Genomic DNA, 17,588 nt, shown 5'->3' on the forward strand with positions numbered 1-17,588 from the left:
AGGATGGATATTGTCAAGCTGTTTCCGATGCCTTGGTCATCGGCAACCCGCGTGAGCCCTGAATCCCTGCGGGTCGCAGGTCGCAGCCGTTGTGGGGTCGTTCAAGCTCGAAGCTCGCGTTGCTTTTTGGAATCGCTGTTCCAGGATGTGAAACGGAACGGGAAGGCTTGCTGTAGTCCGTTGGTCAGACTTGGGACCACCAGTCGAGCAACTGAATCCGCATATGGATGAATTCGATCTCTCGAGCGTCTTGGTCTGCTCGGACTTCTGTTCTGTTGAAAGTCCGTCGCTTACCTAAGGTAGGCTCGGTCAACCACTCAGGGATCGGCTACTCCGTAGGGAAGGCACTGGGCAGGATGAACTCTGGAGAGTGGCACACGGCTGCCCCGGCTCTCGTGCAAGTACCTGCCAGGTACTCCGTACCTAGGGCCGCACCACGCGAGCCCCCGCCATGCAGGTACTGCTGCCGACCCAGTGGCCAAGTCCACGGTCTCTGGTCACCCAGACTGGCACTGTCTTCCATCCCATCCAGATCGGCAATGCCAGAAGCTTGGAGGCTGGAGCCAACTCGCGTGCTCTCATGGGAGCTCAGCACCTTCACCAAGAAGACCGTCGTCGCTCTTCAAATCTAGGAATCACCCGGCTTCCACCCGTTCTCGGAATCCAAAGTCTGATCAAGCAGGCAACGGGCCCAGACCCGCCCATCAGCAGCCCTTACCCACTTCTGGGTATCAGCTGCTTCCAGCTAAAGGAAACCCGGCCTGGGGGACTCCAAAAAATACAAGTGCGGACTTCCCAAGAGACCTCAGCTTACCCTGGCAAACGCAACAATCCTCTCCCCATCTTCTCTGTTCTTTTCTTCTTCGTTTGAATCGGCATCTGCGCTGACGCCGATATCGACCTTTTACCGTCGTACTCTGCCATACTCTTCCGACTTTTGCTCTGTTGCCTTTACCCTCGACCAGGTCGACGACTTATATACATGGTGGCTTTTCTTCTGTAATCCAGCCGGCGACGCGAACCTTTGTCCCGCGGCGCCATGGAGCAAGTTCACGGCGTCGATGTCAGCTGGATGACGAAAGCGTCACCAAAAGGTGAGGCTCTTTTGGCTATCAAATGCCAAGCTCTTTGCCGCTGCATTCTTTTTTTCCAATCCAATCAAGATGGACTGCCGCGTCGCTCAATGTCCTCCCTGCCTCCCTGTTCCGGATCATCCGCTGACATGACTCTGCCGTCATATTTGCAGACAAGGCAAGCAGGACGTTTACTCCCCTTCCAAAGCACACGCCAGCTCCCGCACAGCCGCGTATCATTCCACAGTCGTCGCCAGACCCCCGTAGTCCTCAAGGAACTCTCGACACCAAGAGCGCGCCTTTGAGGCAGAACGGACAATCGGCACCCGGTCCCTCTACTGGTCCTGGTACCACAAAGCGACTGTCACGATCAGGTTCAACAGAAAACAAACCCCTTCCAGGCGGAACCTCCCCGCAAAACCGCAGAAATTCGTGGTTTTCCAACATTTCTGCAAAGTTCTCTAGCTCGGCGAGTCCGCCTCCAAATACCTCACCCAACCAGCACCACTACCTGCATCCTCTCCATCCCAATGAGACACAGCAGCAGCGCAGCGTGGACCAAGCATCGCCTCCAGCGCAGCCTCAAGCACAGGCGTTGTCCTCTGCCGACGATGCTGTCGAACCGCTCCCTCCAAAGCTAAATCCGACCAGAAACGCTGTCCTGCAACATGCGGCCACGAAGCCAGACGGCAACAGCCCATACACGCCGGCTCCACCTAGAACTGGCCAGGCCGGGTTTCTCGGCGTATTTCGACGTCTTTCGTCATCGGGAGGCAGTGCCATGACCAACGGGAAGCTGGGACACGGCTTGGTGGAGCGCAAAGTGCTCAATGTCGACCAAAACCGCGAGAGATGTCGAATCTCGGAGCTGAAGGAGGCCAGACTAAGGCGGGTTTCTTTCTGTGTCGACGTCGAAATAGCACCCATGCCAAAGTACGCCGACGGGGAGATTCAACAACAGACTTCAATAGCGGAGAAGGCGCAGAAGAAGAAATTCACAGAAAAGGGTGAAGGCAGCGCGTTGAAGAACAACCCCCGGGCAGTGGAAACCAAGGATGAAGCTGAAGAAGCGACCCTCAGCAGCAGCAACGCTATCGCGGACCCTGCATTTGAACCGGTCGATCACTCAGCCGGAGCCGATGGTGCCAATGCTAACGGACCGGCCTCCACCCGCGTCGACCAAGCCAAGGAGACGAATAAAAAGAAGGAAAAGAAGAAGCGAAGCGAGGAGGAGCGCAAGGCTAGGAAAGAGAAGCGTCGCAGGCTCGCCGAAGACAACGGCTCCGTCCCGATGGAGATTCGATATGACAGTAGTGATTCTTCATCCAACGCTCGCAGCGACAATGCGACGCCAAGGTCTTCGCCCCACCCGACGACCAATCCGGCAAGAATATACCGTCGTTGCTGTCAGCTGCGCGAGACGCCGGTTCTTAAGAAGATTACCGAGCAGTTATTGGACAGCAGCAACAGCAGTATATCAGCAGGCGTAGTAACGCGACTGGATCTGACGGATTACCACCTGCAACTCCCGGATGTGATTACTCTCGGCGACTACCTTGCCGTGGTCCCAGTCAAGGAGGTCCTTTTGGAGAACTGCGGGCTGGGTGACGAGGGTCTGAGGGTCATTCTTGCTAGCCTGTTGGCCGCCAAGATGCCTCTGGCCTCGGGTCGGAAGAAGCCAAAGAAGGATCCGTCAGAGACCACGCAGGCTGGCGTCATTGAGCGCCTCGTCATCAAGAACAACAATTTGGGACCCGATGGTTGGAAGCACATTTCACTGTTTCTCTACAAATGCCGATCCCTCAAGAGCCTCGATATCTCACTCATTCCCTTCCCACGACAAGCCCCCGCCGCGAAAGGCGGTTGTCTTGCGAATGGGATGCAGATCCCCCGAACAATTTCCGACGTCTTCTCCACGGCCATTGCCGAGCGAGTCGGTGGCTCGACCTTGGAAATGGTAAACATGGGGGAGACGGAACCAAGCATGGACCAGCTTGGCACCATCCTGGAAGGCATGATCAAGTGTGGTGTTCGACGACTTGGGCTGGCTCACAACTCTCTTGACGTCGAGGGCATCAAGCATGTGGTCAAGTATCTGAACGCGGGAGTATGCGAGGGTTTTGATCTTGGCGGGAACGACCTCAATGAGCATGTCGAAGCCCTGGCAGGCTGCTTGAACGACGACCACCCGATTTGGGCTCTAAGCCTGGCCAGCTGCAACCTGTCGCCCTCTTCTCTCGGCAAGCTCCTACCGGCGCTGTCAAGGCTAAAGAACTTTCGGTTTATCGACCTCTCCCATAATCATGATTTGTTTCAGTGCAAGCCCAGCGCTCTTGGTCTTTTGAGAAGGTAAGTAGAATGACCTGATGATATTGATGATTTTTTTTTCTTTTTTTTCTTTTTTTTCTTCCCCATTGCGCCATGTGCGCTAAATGCTAACACATGGTAGATACCTTCCCAAGCTTGGGCAGCTGAAGAGATTTCACTTGAGGGACGTCAATATGAGCTCTGAACAAGCCATCGCGCTTGTTGAAATCCTACCTGAAGTGCGCAATTTGGCGCATATTGACCTACTAGGGAATGCCGAGCTGGCAAAGCTTGCAAGTGCAAAGACGGAGGAAGCGCAAGAAGAAGCTTGCGCCTTGTATGCCTCCCTCATGGCTGCGGCAAGAATCTCAAACAGCTTGATTTGCGTGGATATCGAGGTCCCCAAGGAAGAGTCTGGAGAGATTGTCAAGGCAATGGCAAAGCAGGTAGTGGCATACTGTCTTCGCAACATGGAGCGCATTCCCGACACAGACATGGGCGCAGGGGTAGCCCACGTCATGGTGTCTGAAGGCAGGGCGGAGGCTCCAGACAGCAAAGCACCGGCTTATCCCGGGGTGCTGGCTGGCATTGTCGGAGACGATGTGCTTCAGCAAGACGGGGCAGAAGATGTGCACGAGGAAGCTCCCGACGAAGATTACGTCATTGGAGGCACAGGTGTGGTCAAGGCGCTGGCGTGCTGCCTCAAGAACAGGGCGGACGAAGACTTGCATCGTCAAGCCGGGGATTCGGCCAACACGGCAGAGGCAGGGGCGGAGGCTGAGGCTGAGGCTGAGGCTGAGGCAGAGGCTGAGGGCGACTCGGCGGCGCTTGAGAAGAGGAGGCTGCACAGCAGCGGCAAGGCAAAGGACATGTCCAAGCACCTTCTGGCAGGGGCTCGAAAGATACGTCGGCGCCTGCAGCCAGCGCTCCTAAAGGCCAGATGCGAAGGAGGCGACGAGATGAACCTGCGCAAGCTCACGTTCCTGGACGAGACGCTGCAAGGAATCATCAAGCGGTTCGAGGACGAGTTTCCCGACACGCGCGAGCCAGGAGCAGAGGAGAAGACGGCGGCGGGCAGCAGCAGCGACGGGCTGCGCAAGACTTGGTCGGCGTCGAGCGAGGAAGCCGGGGCCAAGACGGCAGCAGGGGAGGACTCGGCGGTGGCGGTGTCGGACGGCGAGGACGAATCACAGATTCACCCTCCCAAGACGCTCTCACGGTCCAACTCGACGCTGTCGCGGGAGCTGGCCGAGGAAGAGGGCAGGGTGCTCCGCGCAGGACACCGGTTCCGGTCGGGGCTGGTCGGCAAGGAGCAGCTGGACATGATCAACACGATGGACGACGTCGGGGCCAACTCGAAGCACGCGCAGATGCTGGAGGAGCTGGCGGAGGACCTGGGCGGCGAGTTTCTCGACAAGGTCAAGGAGAAGGGGGCGGCGCGGGCGTTCAAGGAGGACAAGGACGCGCTCTTCCGCGGCATGCGCGACAGCGATCCGGATTACTGGAGCAGGTTTCTGGAGTCGCAGCAAAAAGCACGGGCCAACATTACGGCAGCGGCGCCGGACAAGAACGGCGCGGAGGGGACGGGCTCGCAAGTTGTGGACGAGAGTGCCATTGCCGATTGATTGATGGGCGAAGCAGCGCGAAGCAGCCATGAGTCGAGGCAGTCGGTGTCGGCAGTCGGCAGTCGGTGTCGGCAGTCGGCAGTCGGCAGTCGGCTGTCGGCTGTCGGCTGTCGGCTGTCATTGCTGCCACGGCTGTCGGCTGTGCAGAGGACGGCGTCTTGGACACTGCAATCGTGCTTGGGTCTGTCGAGCACCCTTCACTCAGGTTTGCTTGGATTGCCTGCCGCGGGTACAAATGCAGGTGCTGCCGCATGCCGGGCCGGCATCCTCCTTGTTTTCATGTCTCCATGTTGGGTGCCTACCTCATAGGGGGTTGCGCATGGGCGCATAGGTGTATGTACGTACGTACGTACGCCACCGCACCGCACCGTATCTGTTTTGCTCCTTTTTTGACTGCTTGCGAGCGTGGCGCAGGGATCGAGTCTGGGAAGCACAAAAATGCCGATTCCGTCTGCTACCTGCCATGTTGTCTTTTTTTTCCGTGTCTTGTACAGTACGCATTACGCATTTGTCGCGGGTTGGTTCATGACATTGCAGAGCAGTCACATACAGACAACAACACGACGTCCACGTACGCATCACGTCGTAACCTGTCATTAAAAACTCCATCCCTAGCACGCGCGCGCCAGATCGGATGGGCCACCGACCCGGGTCCGGGTCCGGGTCCGGGTCCAAGGCCAGCTGGGCGACGACGCCACCACGGTGGGTGTCCTGAAATGCCGGCGGATCACGCCGTGGGACGGGCTGCCCCGCCGGGCAGACGTCGATGTCGATGCCTTGGGGATTGGCCAAGAGTCCAGCAGTGCGCTGCTCGCATCGACTTACTTCTTCCCGGGGGTCGCTAAGCCCGGGTGCCTGGCCTTGGGCGTGTGAACCGAGCGTGAAGTGAGATGAGGATGAGGATGAGGACAAAGGCAAGATAAAGGTGAAGAGATGATGAAGATGAAGATGAGATGGCGGATGGAAATGAGATGAGCACAACATGCGCATGAGCTCCGACATGACGCAAACGCGCACACACCAAACATGAACCGACGCCAGACACGGACAGACAGACGTAGAGGCAACCTGCGTCACGTCATGTTGAAGCCCGTCTGTCTGCACCTCGTGTCTGCGCCGCTGAGCCATCGCTACTCGCATTATATTACCACCTGTCGTGCTGCAAGCCTCTCCCGCGCGCACCCGACTCCCGGAGGAACACGCGACCGACCTTGTGTGCTTGTTTACTTTCTACCTCGTCCCTGGCCTGAGTCTTCTCCTGCGGGGAAAAGAAAAAGAAGAGCAAAAAAGAAAAAAAGGCGCAAGTGAACCCGCCCTGCTCCTGCTTCCCTCTCTTCTATCCCGCTTGCAAAAAAGTAATAAATAAATAAATAAATAAATACCTGAAATACCTGACGAGCCATCGCGTCCCGTGACAAAAGCCTCGTTCAGCAGACACACCTCCTTTACATGGCCGACGCAGCAAGCGTGTTTATGGTCGGCACCGCCGCTGTCCTGCGCTTGCGGGACCCGTCGTCTTCGCCGCTGTCGCTGGGTGACTGCTCCATGGCAAAGTTGCCCTGGATGCGCCGCTTGGCTTCCTGCTTGTCGGCCTCGGTGATTTTGTCCTCGCTCTTGCGCATGTCAGGTGTATGCTGACCCTCGTCCGGAGAATGGCCGACAGACATGCCGACCCGTACCTATATAATAATGCACATGACTTGTGGTCAGCCCAGGCCGGCAGGATGCTTTGCCTCTTGTGCATCTCCCGCCCATCTGTCGTCATATATATATATATTTTACTTACCAAAGTTTCGAGCGCCCCGCTAGAATTGTCCACCAAATCATCGTCAAACAGCATTTTTCCAGGCTCAAACAGCAGCAGCACGGTGCTGCCTCCAAACTTAAAGTAGCCCAGCTCTTCCGCCCTCTTCACCTCCTCCCCGGCTTCCCGGGTGATGACTGTGCTGCCCACCATCATGGCCCCTACGCAAATGACCATCACTTTGCCGTGGGCGACGCTGTCGATGGGAACAACGACCCGCACGTTCTCGCCGTACACGTCCAGAGCGGAGCGAATGGCCATCGGGTTCACCGTGTAGTACTCGCCCGCAATGGTCACGGGCTTGCCAAGCACGCCGTCAACGGGAATGTGGAACCGGTGGTAGTCCTGCGGCGCGAGCCGGAAGATGCCCAGCGCGCCGTTTTCGTACCGGGCCGCCTCGTCGGGGTACGCGTCTCCCAGCAGCCTCTTGATGCTAAACTCTCTTCCCTTGACCCAGATCTTGGTCGCGTGGTCCATCTGGTTGAACACGACGCTGCGACAGTCGGCGGGCGACACTATGATTTTGGCGTTGTCGGGCGCCGAGCACGGTCTCGCGCCGGGTTTGAGGGCGCGGTAGAAGAACTCGTTGAAGTTTTTGAACTCCTCCGTCGGCAACAACACTTCCGACATGTCCAGACCGTGGAATTGGACAAACTTTTCGATTTCTTCCTTGGACGCTGGGTCGTCGAATTTCTTCCCTTGCTTGATGCTCAAGTTCTTTAGAAGCTTCCGGACTGTATTGGCGTATTCTTGCGTCAGCGGGGGCGTCTTTCTCTCTCCCCCTCTCTCTCATATGCACACAGCTTGGGGCTCAACTCGACTTACTTCGCTTATTCTCCATGTCACGCGACTTTAGACCCTTGTAAAGCAACCGGATCCCCAAACGCACATACACACTCATCTTCTCCTCATTGATCTGGCCGGTGACGCGATCCTGCACAAGAATGTTGGCCGAGTTGGCACCCAACTTGTACCCTCCATAGGAAATCTTGGTGATGACCTTGGAGTACCATTTACGCTGCGCTTGGCTGGCCGTGACGAAACCTCCCATCAACACCGTATTGACCTGTCTCCAGTCTTGGCTGGCGCATGTCGCAATGTGGGTGATGATGTCGCTGTCGCTGCGCTTGTTGAGCCGAGGCTGGTGACAAATGGGACACTCGCGGATTTCCACCACGTGTTCCTCGTCCTTGTCACCGCTTTCGTCGCTCTCCTCTTCGCCCGAACATTTCGAGTCCGCGGCTCCCGCCACGGGCGCCTGCGATTCGACAGTAATGGCTGGGGTGGAGGCGCCGGACGCATTGGCGGAGCCGACATCTCCCGAAAGAGCTGGCTTGTTGTGGAGGCCGAGATGTCTGAGGTCCGGGACGGTGCTCTTGATCTTCTCTGCCAAGGTCCTTGGCTTGCTCTTGGCATCCAGCTGGTCCTCCAGACAGATGACAACCTCGTCCATGGTAAGATCCCACGTGTCCTCGTTGTCGGCGGCCTTGTGGGGAAACCGTTGGAAGAAGCTGTCGATGGTGGACTCCTTGAGTGTGGATCCCAACGTGTCCAGCATGGTGGTGAGCTCAACCCGGCTAATCTCGCCGCTCTCGTCGGTGTCGTACTGGCGAAGCATGGCCCGCCAAAACTGCTGGCGGAGGGCCGGGTATGGCATGTACTTGGCCTTGAGGTAGATTTTGGGAGAATGCTTGCTCTCCCACTTGTCCAGGTTCTTCATCTTCAAAGGCACCACGTTTTCACGAAAGTCTGCGTCGTCTGCCTCAGCACTGGTGCTATCTGATGCGTCAGGGGCCGTGTTAGCAAGTGCATCCAACGGCAGGAGGAGGGTGTTGGCGGATGGCGTCTGACTTGGTTCAACACTGGGGCCTTGGGTCGTCGCGTTCGCGCTAGAGGTCTTGGAGAGCTGGGGGCGGATCAACTTGCCCAGGCTTTGCGTTGACGAGGACCGAGACATACCAAGCTTCTTGAAGCGAGAACGTGCAGCCGAGGGAGTGTTGTGCTCTGGAGGCTCCCGCATCCCGTAGAGTCCGGTTTCCGGATCGGCTTGGGGGGCCTTTTCGATCAACTCCTGGACCGGAAGGTTGCAGGAGGCAATAAAGTCGTTCCCGGAATACTTGTCGTGGTCAATCACCGTGAAGGCGAAGGAGTAGGATTGCTCGTGTGCCTGCACGTGAAAAATCATCTTTTCGTTATACACCGGGTTCAGGTTGTGTCTCACCCGTCGAGTGCGGTACGTTTTCTTGCCGAGGGACGCCACCACGAATGGATCCATGTCAAAGCTGGTTCTCGTCAAGTTGGACTCTGCGGGCAGGTCGGTGATCTTGGAGATTTCGAGAAAGATGATGCCCACGACATCCGAGTAACCGTTGTTGAAGGCATAAGGGTTCTCTCTTCTCCGCTTCTTCAGCCCCTTGATCCTGAGCCTTCGGCGGCGTTTCTCGGCGGCTTCGGGTTTGGAGGGATCCTCACTTTCCTCCTCGTCAAAGTCGGTGAGCTCGTCCTCGTCCTCGTCATATGCGGCTTCGTCTTGGCCAGCGGCTCCTGGGGTGGCGCTTCGCGTCGCAGACGGCGTCAAGAGAGGGGTTGTAGAAGGCGTAGAGCCGGAGACGGAGGCAACCAGAGCATGGAACTTGTCGAGAACTTCCCGTGACGAAGCCCCGTGATTGGACGAGTCGAAGAGGGTGAATTGCAGCTGGACCTCTCCAGAGACGACTCCTGTCTTCTTGCCAGGTCTCTTGCTCTTGAGCGGGAACCAACGCGGTTCTACCTCTGTTGAATCATTTTGAAATACTTCCTCCAGTGCGAGGTCGAACTCGCCCATGTAATCCTTGCCGAAACGGTCTTTATCCCAGCATATGACGTCGAGGAGGAGATTCTGAACCGAATTGACTGGGAACTCTTCAATGACATTCCATTCCGGATTCAACGTCTTTGGCACCGAATGGGTCACAACGCGGGTGTCGCCACAGGTAATGACGAGATACTGCATGGATGGCAATCGTCAGATCCACAATGATGCACGTATGGTAGACAAGGACGGCAAGGGTGTTTGCCCAAAACCTACCGGATCCGAGGTGCCAGAGCGGTCTTTGGCAGCTAGATTTCTGGCCTATTGCGAGAAGCAAAGTAAGCGAATGAATTCTCGGAGACCTCGGAGACGACAATTGCTTTCCCGGTTGCAATGCAATGCAATGAGGAAGATTAAAGGGAAAAAAAAAAAAAAAGGGGGGGGGGGGAGGGGGGGAGGGAGGAGACGAAAAGGCGGACCTTGAGGATAACCAGCTTGAGAGCCAGGCCACAGCTCGTCTCGGCTCCCGGGCCCCCATTCTCTGTTTTAGATGCACGCATTGCACCTGCACTCTGGCTGTTAACCGAGTTTACGCTCGAGGATGAGAGCAGGCGGGTTGGTTTGATCCTCATGACGCAGAGAGAGGCTCAGGCTCGCCTGGTGGTTTACAGCCAGCGAGCGACATGAGAAAGGGTCAACTTCAAGCGGTTTCCTTGAGGAGGGTTGGTTGGTTCCTTTAGTTTCTGGGGTCGGTCGTTTCCCATGCCACGCATTCCAGCTGCACAGTTTTTGGAGGTTCCCGTGCACTGTGCGTCGTCATTGTCGGCGCCCTGGCCTCCAGGCTCCAGGCGACTTCAGCCCCCCCCCCCCCCGCCCCCACTCCCCCTGGACGGCCGAACGGTCGAGCGGTGCCCGTGCCGTTTTGGAGGATGGAAACGCCCGAAGGCATCGCAAATCTGCCTGATGTCGTAACCAAAACGCCAAAACCCCAACTGGCCAGGTGGGCACATGCATGTGCGGTCCCGGTCCCGGGTTCGGGTTGGAGCACCAGACCGTTGCTGCGGGAACAGATTATTGGCAACTGCAACAACGATGCTACTATGGAGTGAATGGTGCGAATGGGCGGACAAGCTTATACCTTGAACCAGAAATTGCAAGCATCCGATGCGCAAATGAGTTGACGTGAGATTGAAGACTGCAAGGGAAAACAGGCCCCAGTACAAGCCCGGTGGGCCCAGCCAATATCAGTACAGTATTGTCTGTGGAGCCATCCCGGGCAACATCCGTTATCCGTTGATCGTGCCATCAAATTGATCCCAAATAGCTGGCGAAAGCCCCCAGCGCTCGCGTCCCTCCCCCCTGAGGAAACAGGAAACGTGTCAAAAGCAGTTGGCGAACGGGGGCTGCGGGGCGTAGAGGCCTGCAACTGCAACAGTGCAACGTACAGATACTCCTTAGTCCAGAGCTTCAATGTCTGCAACAAGTCTGGTGGTTTCGAGAATTGATGTCAATCATGTCAATCACGCCAATCAACTGGTCTGGTCCAGCGTGACAGACGGACAGGTCAGTGTCTCAACGAATTGGCCTGACCAGTGACCATCACACGGGCGAGACAAGACAGCTGGTCAAGGTGCCTCCTGCGTCTGACCACAAGCTTCAAAGTGACATCTAGGCCCGACCGCCCCCCCCCCCCTTCCCCATTTCCGCATCTCTGCATTTCCGCATCCCGCGACGACAAGGGCAACAGAAGCAAGCTTGGCATGACGTGACGTCCTAATCCCTACATATCTCTCCATGTCATGTGTCATCATCCCTGGACCAAACGGGATGGCCAGGCATTTTCAGTCATCATGTCGTTGGCTGCCCGGGAGAGGCAGGCGACGCCGACCGACCAGACGTCTATTCTACTCCGTGCCCCGTACCCGGTGCCTCTCGTTGAAACCAACAATGGCTCAATCTGGCGGCACGGTGCTTTGCGGCCTGCCAGACATGTTGGGCTTCGTAAGAAATCTGCCCTCCCGTCAGCAAGTGGATCCCTTAACAGGCCAAAGGCTGCAGACCAGTGACTAGTGACTGACTGTGTGTGCTTGTTTGGTCAGCTTTCAACTCAAGGGCTTGCGGGTCGGAATTGTTGAGAGTTGGAACGAACTTGGGCGTCTCACAGGTTCGAACCAAGACTTGGCAGCTTCATCTACCGCGGCCGACGAAGAATCCAGTCCCTCAGCAGTGACGTCCTCGCGTGGCATCCGCGCAACTGGCCATCAAAACCCTCCTGTTGGGTTGCCGAGCGGTGCAACACACGATGGCTCCTCTCTGCCTCCAACTTGGGCGAGAACCTCGCATCCATGTCCCATGCATTGGGTTGGTTGGTGTCTTTCTGTTGAGAACAAAAAACCAACTTACTCACCGACAATACCCCACCCAATGCTTCACCCAAGAGCCGAGTAGCAATCACATCCGCTGAGGAAAGTTGAAACTTGAAAGATATTTGCAATCCCGCAGACTTTCTGCCATGTCTCTCGGATCCCTCGACTCTCGAGTCTTCAGTGCCTCGTCTCCAGAATGCCTGTTACATGACAGGTCTGTGCGGGAGCTGCCAATTCCATACTCCGTACTCCGTACCGACGGGCCTCTCTCGGTATGCTCAGGCAGCCTGTGTCGGCACGGGCCGCAGACGTGAAAATTGAAGGGCGGTTCCCGAGCCCCTGGCAGCAGCACAAGGGCATTTCGTGACACCAGCAGGCAGGCAGGCTCTGTTTGCGACGTGGCATCGGCAATGATTTGGTCTCGTCCACGATGCCGCGTACCCGATGCTCACTGTTTGACCCCATGACGACATTGCCAGACAGTATTCAGTGTCGGGGCTCTCCAGATGCCAGAAACCGGTCACGGCTAGTAAGTGATGGACGGATCAAGGCACAACCTTTAAAAAGAATTTGGCAAGCAGCTCGGGGAAATCACTTGGCCATCATCTCGCTAATCCCTGCATATTCCTAGCGCGGACAAGGCTTTTTGTTTGCGGACTCGACCTGCTGCCTGCTGCCTGCTGCCACTTGGCACTCCTTGTTGACTCAGAATCAAGACCCGGATGGTTTCCCGTTACTATGTATGTATGCGCGAGTTTATGTGGTCCCGTCGACATTGTTTGTGGTCACTGTGGTTGTCGTGTGCTGCTTCATCGTCGGCACATACCGTTGGTTGCCTGTAGAAGTTGACGAGGTCGTTCATGGTTTCATCGGCAGCGTACTGGAGCAGCTTGACGAAAGAACGAGGGAATCAGTGTGCAATTATCAAATTAAAGCATCGAGACTCCAGCTTCTGCTCACATACCACATACCACACACCAGACACGGGTTTGTCCTTTGCAGCTGAAAAGATGGAAAGTAACCCCGATGTCGTTGCATTCTGGGCTTGAAACCTGGGAGTCTTGAATGCAAATGAGAATCCGGCCGCTTCTTCTGCCGCTTCTCCTGCCGCTTCTCCTGCCGCTTCTCCTGCCGCTTCTCTTGAGACTCTAACCTCGCGCAAGGCAGCGGCACCTATCAAACTCCGACCCTGGCGACTGGGGCGCAAACCCTACGCTTTTCTTTTTCATATCAGCAAGAAACGGGGGCCGAGACCCCGGCCGCGCAATGCACAAAATTTCAAAAGCTGAAGCACGCGTCTCGCTTCCGACGACGCGTCGCCACTTTTCACCAATTCACCCATCGCATCACGTGGGAATAAAGGGGCAAATGCCAAAGGAGTGGCCACTGGGCAGTGACGCAGTTGCATGGCTGCTTTCCTGCTCTCAATAAATACAGACGACCATGATCTTGTCACTTTTGCGAGCGTGAGTCGCAGTCAACAGGGCGGCGCTTCTTCCCTTGACGCAGTGCCGCTCAAGCGCGGGACAGAATTGACAGAGGCGAGGCCGCAGCCAGTGCCACCATCAGTGGGATTGACTGGGGCGTGCCTGGCTGGGTCCTCCCGAGTCCTGCGGCCCTCAACGGAGGCCCTCAACGGAGGCCCTCAACGGAGGCCCTCACCTGAGTCCTGACCCCCTGTACTCCATGAACTACGGTTCCATCATGTAACGGCTTTGCGTTTAAATCATGGAGCAGCAAAAATGGCAGGCTCGGCTTGGCCATCATCATCGTTTCACCTTGATCATCCTGCATCTCGCCACGGAGCACTCCGTATCCGACCGTATTTTACAGGGGATTTTCGTCAAGTAAACGTGCCACGACCACGACGCCCCAGTGCCCCGGCCGACGGTGCGTTCTGATTGGGGAACGGTCTGGTGTCGATGCCTTGAAGAAACGCGGACCGCACATGCATGCAGTGCAGGCCTGGGCTCCCCAGCCCCTGCTGTCAATCTCATCCGCTCCACCAGCCAAAGACCAGAGTTGTCCACTGGCTCTGCTGTGGCCTTGCCCTAGACGTCCGCCGCATGTCCCAGCCGCAACCATTGATACTGCTGGCTGGTACTGACATGTGCTGCTGCTGGCTTGCTGGCTGCCATGTGCCAGACTGCAGTGTCAAGGTGCCTTCCGTGCCGCTCTACTGTCGCCTTCCGCTGGCACCTGGCCTGGGGTGTTTTTCCTGCTTGATTCACCAGCGCACCACGCATTCGCCCGCCGGCTCTGCAGCCACCTTGCCCTGATCCTTTTCCACCGCCGCCCAATGTCACGAAATCTCCCTTTGCAGCCGCGACGAGACCAATCGTTTCCTTGCAGTCCGCCTCGTGCCTGATTACAGCTTTACCTGCTTTGCCTTGCTTTTATTTTATTTTATTTTATTTTCTGTTGTTGTTTTTCCTTTCATCTCGGCTTCTTCTTCTTCTTCTTTTTTTCTTTTTTTTTCTCCCTTTTTCCTTGCCGGACATTGCTGTCGGCGTCACGCGAACCACTGCCCTAAACAACCAAACACCTCGGATGCCAAACATCATGTCGTCACCGTTAGCCTCATCACACGGCAGCAAGCGCAAGCGGAATGCCGCTCCCAACGGCGACCTCTCCACCGACGTCGACGTCTCCGAGAGCGCGCTGCAGCCTTCGTCTCGTGACGCTTCTGGCGAGGAAGGCGACACCACTGCTGCAGGGTCTGGCCGGCGCCATGGCCGCGGCAGCAACGGCCATGGCAATGGCCCGAACCCTAAGAGGCTGCGAAGCAACTCGGGCCGCTCGGCCGACGCTGCTACGGAGAATATCGCCGACCCCGGCGAGCCCAGCGACACTACAGAGGCCAGCATCGACATCGAGGCCCGCGTCGGTCGCAGAGGTCGCAAACCCTCGGTCAACAACGGCGACGGCGAGACCATGGCGCCCCCGCCCATCGGGGAGCTGATACACCCGGCCGGCGGCTTCAAAACGAATCCTCCTCCCGTCGGCCGCTCCGTTCGCGTTTACGCCGACGGCGTTTTTGACTTGTTCCACCTTGGGTACGCTTTTCTCATTGCCCCCCCCCCCCCCCCCCCCATGCCCCTCTATCCGGCAGCCGAAGTAATCTGCAAATAATGGAAAGGGGGCGCGGGCCAAACAAGAATTCTGGCAACTTCACAAGTCACACGTCTTCAGGGGAGGGTAATCTTGCTGACAGTTTCTCAAAGTCACATGCGACAGCTTGAGCAGGCCAAAAAGGCTTTCCCCAACACCACACTAGTTGTTGGCGTAACTGGCGACGGGGAGACACACAAGCGCAAGGGTCTGACTGTCATGTCGGCCAAGGAGCGAGCCGAATCCGTTCGACACTGCAAATGGGTAGACGAGGTTATTGAAGACTGTCCGTGGATTGTCACCCCCGAGTTTTTGCAAGCCAATCATCTCGACTACGTTGCCCATGACGATCTTCCCTACGGCGCCGACGAAGGAGACGACATTTACCAGCCCATCAAGGCGGCTGGCATGTTCCTCGTCACCCAGAGAACTGAGGGTGTGAGCACCACAGGTATCATTACGAGGTGAGGTTGAACATGTCGCCGGGCATCACAATGACCCCATCAAGTCCCTGGACCCCATCAAGTCACCTTTTTTTTTTTTTGTTTTATTCTTCGCAATGGATTTCCTTTTTCAGCTCCCATTGGTTTGAACTCGCCCCATTCTGACTCGGCCCTCTTTTTTTTCCAGAATTGTTCGCGATTACGAAAAATACATTGCCAGGCAGTTCAAACGAGGCACCTCTCGGCAGGAGCTCAACGTGAGCTGGCTGAAGAAGAACGAGCTGGACATCAAGCGCCACGTCCAAGACCTGCGCGATAACATCATAACCAATTGGACCAGCACCGGCCAGGAGCTCAGTCGCGAACTCAAGCAGTTCTGGCCGGCTAGCCGACCACACAGCCCTGCCCGCTTCAACTCGGCCAACTCGGATGGTGTCAGATCCCCCACCACCGCCGGTCCCAACCCCGGCAACTCCAAGGAATTTGTTACTGGCTACGCACTTGGTCTTGTTGGAGGTGTCCGCTCATGGGTAAGCCGTGCCCCAAGATGTTGCTGTGTGATCAAAGCAAAGCTCTGGAACTAAGCAAATCGGAACAGATGACCAAGAATAGGCGGATGGTGGCCAGTCGCCCCGTTTCCGACGACGAATCCGAGGACTCGGACGAGCAAGCCAAATCTCCAGAGGCCACGACTACTCCGACCCTGCCCGCCGCCACCAAGACATGAATGTTTTTTTTTTTTTTTTTTTTTTTTTTCCTGCAAAGCATCTATTCGTCTTGACGAAACAGACGATATCAAAAAGTCTTTTGGGTCGCAAACACCTTGTTCGAACTTTTGCCCTTTGTAATAATCTTTTTCTTTTCTTTTATTTTCTTACCACTGAAGTCAGTATGAAACTTGGGCCAAGAATGCAGGGACAAGTTGTAATCCATGGCGGGGAGGGGATGGAAGTCTTCCAGGACACGGTCAAAGTTGTTCATGTTTACAGAGGATTTCGGGCAACGTTGGCGCTCTGTAGGATTTCTCTGGTATCGAGCGTAGCCTCACGACAGTTCTGTTGATGTTCCTCGCAAGAGGGGGGTGGTGGTGTGTGCTTTTTCTGACGGGAGTCTGGACGAATCGTAAGCGCACTCAGGGTCAGGCTGGATCTCTGCGTTTTGCAACGACGGCCTATCGTCGTGGCCCTTTTTCACCTGTTTGAAACGGTGGACACGAGAGTGTCGGGGTGGATAATTGTCGCTTCTCCGAAGGGGTTCGTGCCAGTCAAAGTCGGCGTGTACGCTTGGGGGGAATGTTGTCTCGGCCAGCGGTTTGTGAGCTTTAGCCAGAACGACGCAGGGAACCTGTCTGTAAACACACGGGTGGTTTGGATTGATGTCTGGTGCTTCCTCGTCGACTGGAACTTGTCATCCGGCAAAGCGGCCTGATTGAAAGGCGCCTCGCACACGGCCACGCGGACCCGTTCCCTACCGTTTTCGTGCCCTCGTCGCCCTGCTGACCGACGGGATTCCCATCCCATCAGCCTGCCTGAAGTATGTAGTCTGCATCCCCGGCATCGGACACCAACAAGGGCGGCATGCCCCCCTCCCCCTCCCCCTTGGAAACCCGCAACGACGAACGCGCCGCGTGAAACAGCCGTCGAGGAAGCTCCCCTCGGCATAAGTCATAACGGGCATGTTTGAAACAATCGCAGGGCAAGGCGGATGGGATGCGACGAACTACGAGGCCCCCCCCCCAGCGCACGGGGCAGATTCTCGCTCCGAAACAAAAGCATCCGCCACAACACAGCTGCAACCTAACAAATCCCGCGCTCTGCGCATCCAATTTTTTTCTCTTTTGGGGCCCGCTTGATGACGGGCGGGCGTTTTTCGCAAGCGCGCTTCAGCTTAACAATATCTTGGTCATGTGGTGGGAGGAGAAGGGGGAGGGGGGGGGGGGGTTGCAAGGGCACAGATTGAGGTGCTGTTTGCTCCGCGTGGCAGGCCGGTAGGGGTGAAGGCCCAGCCCAGCCTTAGCTGGCGCACATGGGCTTCCTTGGTGAAACCATCCAGAAAGACAGAGGGGGGT

General features: G+C 56.5%; 6 protein-coding genes across 6 annotated transcripts; 4 read left to right on the forward strand and 2 right to left on the reverse strand.

Annotated features, from left to right (window-relative positions):
• Positions 1-356: 356 nt before the first annotated feature.
• Positions 357-632, forward strand: UV8b_04835 (uncharacterized protein; the record flags this gene model as incomplete). The annotated part of the gene is made up of 1 exon (XM_043142333.1): positions 357-632. The coding sequence occupies one exon, from the start codon at positions 357-359 to the stop codon at positions 630-632; it is 276 nt and encodes a 91-aa protein (XP_042998267.1).
• Positions 633-1,039: 407 nt separating this feature from the next.
• UV8b_04836 (uncharacterized protein) lies at positions 1,040-5,005 on the forward strand (the record flags this gene model as incomplete). The annotated part of the gene is made up of 3 exons (XM_043142334.1): positions 1,040-1,094; positions 1,247-3,422; positions 3,523-5,005. 3 exons carry the CDS (start codon positions 1,040-1,042, stop codon positions 5,003-5,005), a joined length of 3,714 nt encoding a protein of 1,237 aa, XP_042998268.1.
• A 1,445-nt stretch (positions 5,006-6,450) lies between these two features.
• Positions 6,451-10,232, reverse strand: UV8b_04837 (uncharacterized protein; the record flags this gene model as incomplete). Its single annotated transcript, XM_043142335.1, has 5 exons — positions 6,451-6,684; positions 6,792-7,543; positions 7,635-9,795; positions 9,877-9,921; positions 10,080-10,232. The coding sequence occupies 5 exons, from the start codon at positions 10,230-10,232 to the stop codon at positions 6,451-6,453; spliced, it is 3,345 nt and encodes a 1,114-aa protein (XP_042998269.1).
• A 2,164-nt stretch (positions 10,233-12,396) lies between these two features.
• UV8b_04838 (uncharacterized protein) lies at positions 12,397-13,326 on the forward strand (the record flags this gene model as incomplete). Its single annotated transcript, XM_043142336.1, has 3 exons — positions 12,397-12,495; positions 12,598-12,706; positions 13,130-13,326. 3 exons carry the CDS (start codon positions 12,397-12,399, stop codon positions 13,324-13,326), a joined length of 405 nt encoding a protein of 134 aa, XP_042998270.1.
• A 1,202-nt stretch (positions 13,327-14,528) lies between these two features.
• On the forward strand, positions 14,529-16,247 carry UV8b_04839 (uncharacterized protein; the record flags this gene model as incomplete). The annotated part of the gene is made up of 4 exons (XM_043142337.1): positions 14,529-15,022; positions 15,191-15,541; positions 15,708-16,050; positions 16,119-16,247. The coding sequence occupies 4 exons, from the start codon at positions 14,529-14,531 to the stop codon at positions 16,245-16,247; spliced, it is 1,317 nt and encodes a 438-aa protein (XP_042998271.1).
• Positions 16,248-16,503: 256 nt separating this feature from the next.
• Positions 16,504-17,040, reverse strand: UV8b_04840 (uncharacterized protein; the record flags this gene model as incomplete). The annotated part of the gene is made up of 2 exons (XM_043142338.1): positions 16,504-16,663; positions 16,715-17,040. 2 exons carry the CDS (start codon positions 17,038-17,040, stop codon positions 16,504-16,506), a joined length of 486 nt encoding a protein of 161 aa, XP_042998272.1.
• Positions 17,041-17,588: the final 548 nt, after the last annotated feature.

This window comes from Ustilaginoidea virens, chromosome 4, assembly GCF_000687475.1.
Source record: "Ustilaginoidea virens chromosome 4, complete sequence".
In the NCBI taxonomy this organism is placed as follows: domain Eukaryota; kingdom Fungi; phylum Ascomycota; class Sordariomycetes; order Hypocreales; family Clavicipitaceae; genus Ustilaginoidea; species Ustilaginoidea virens.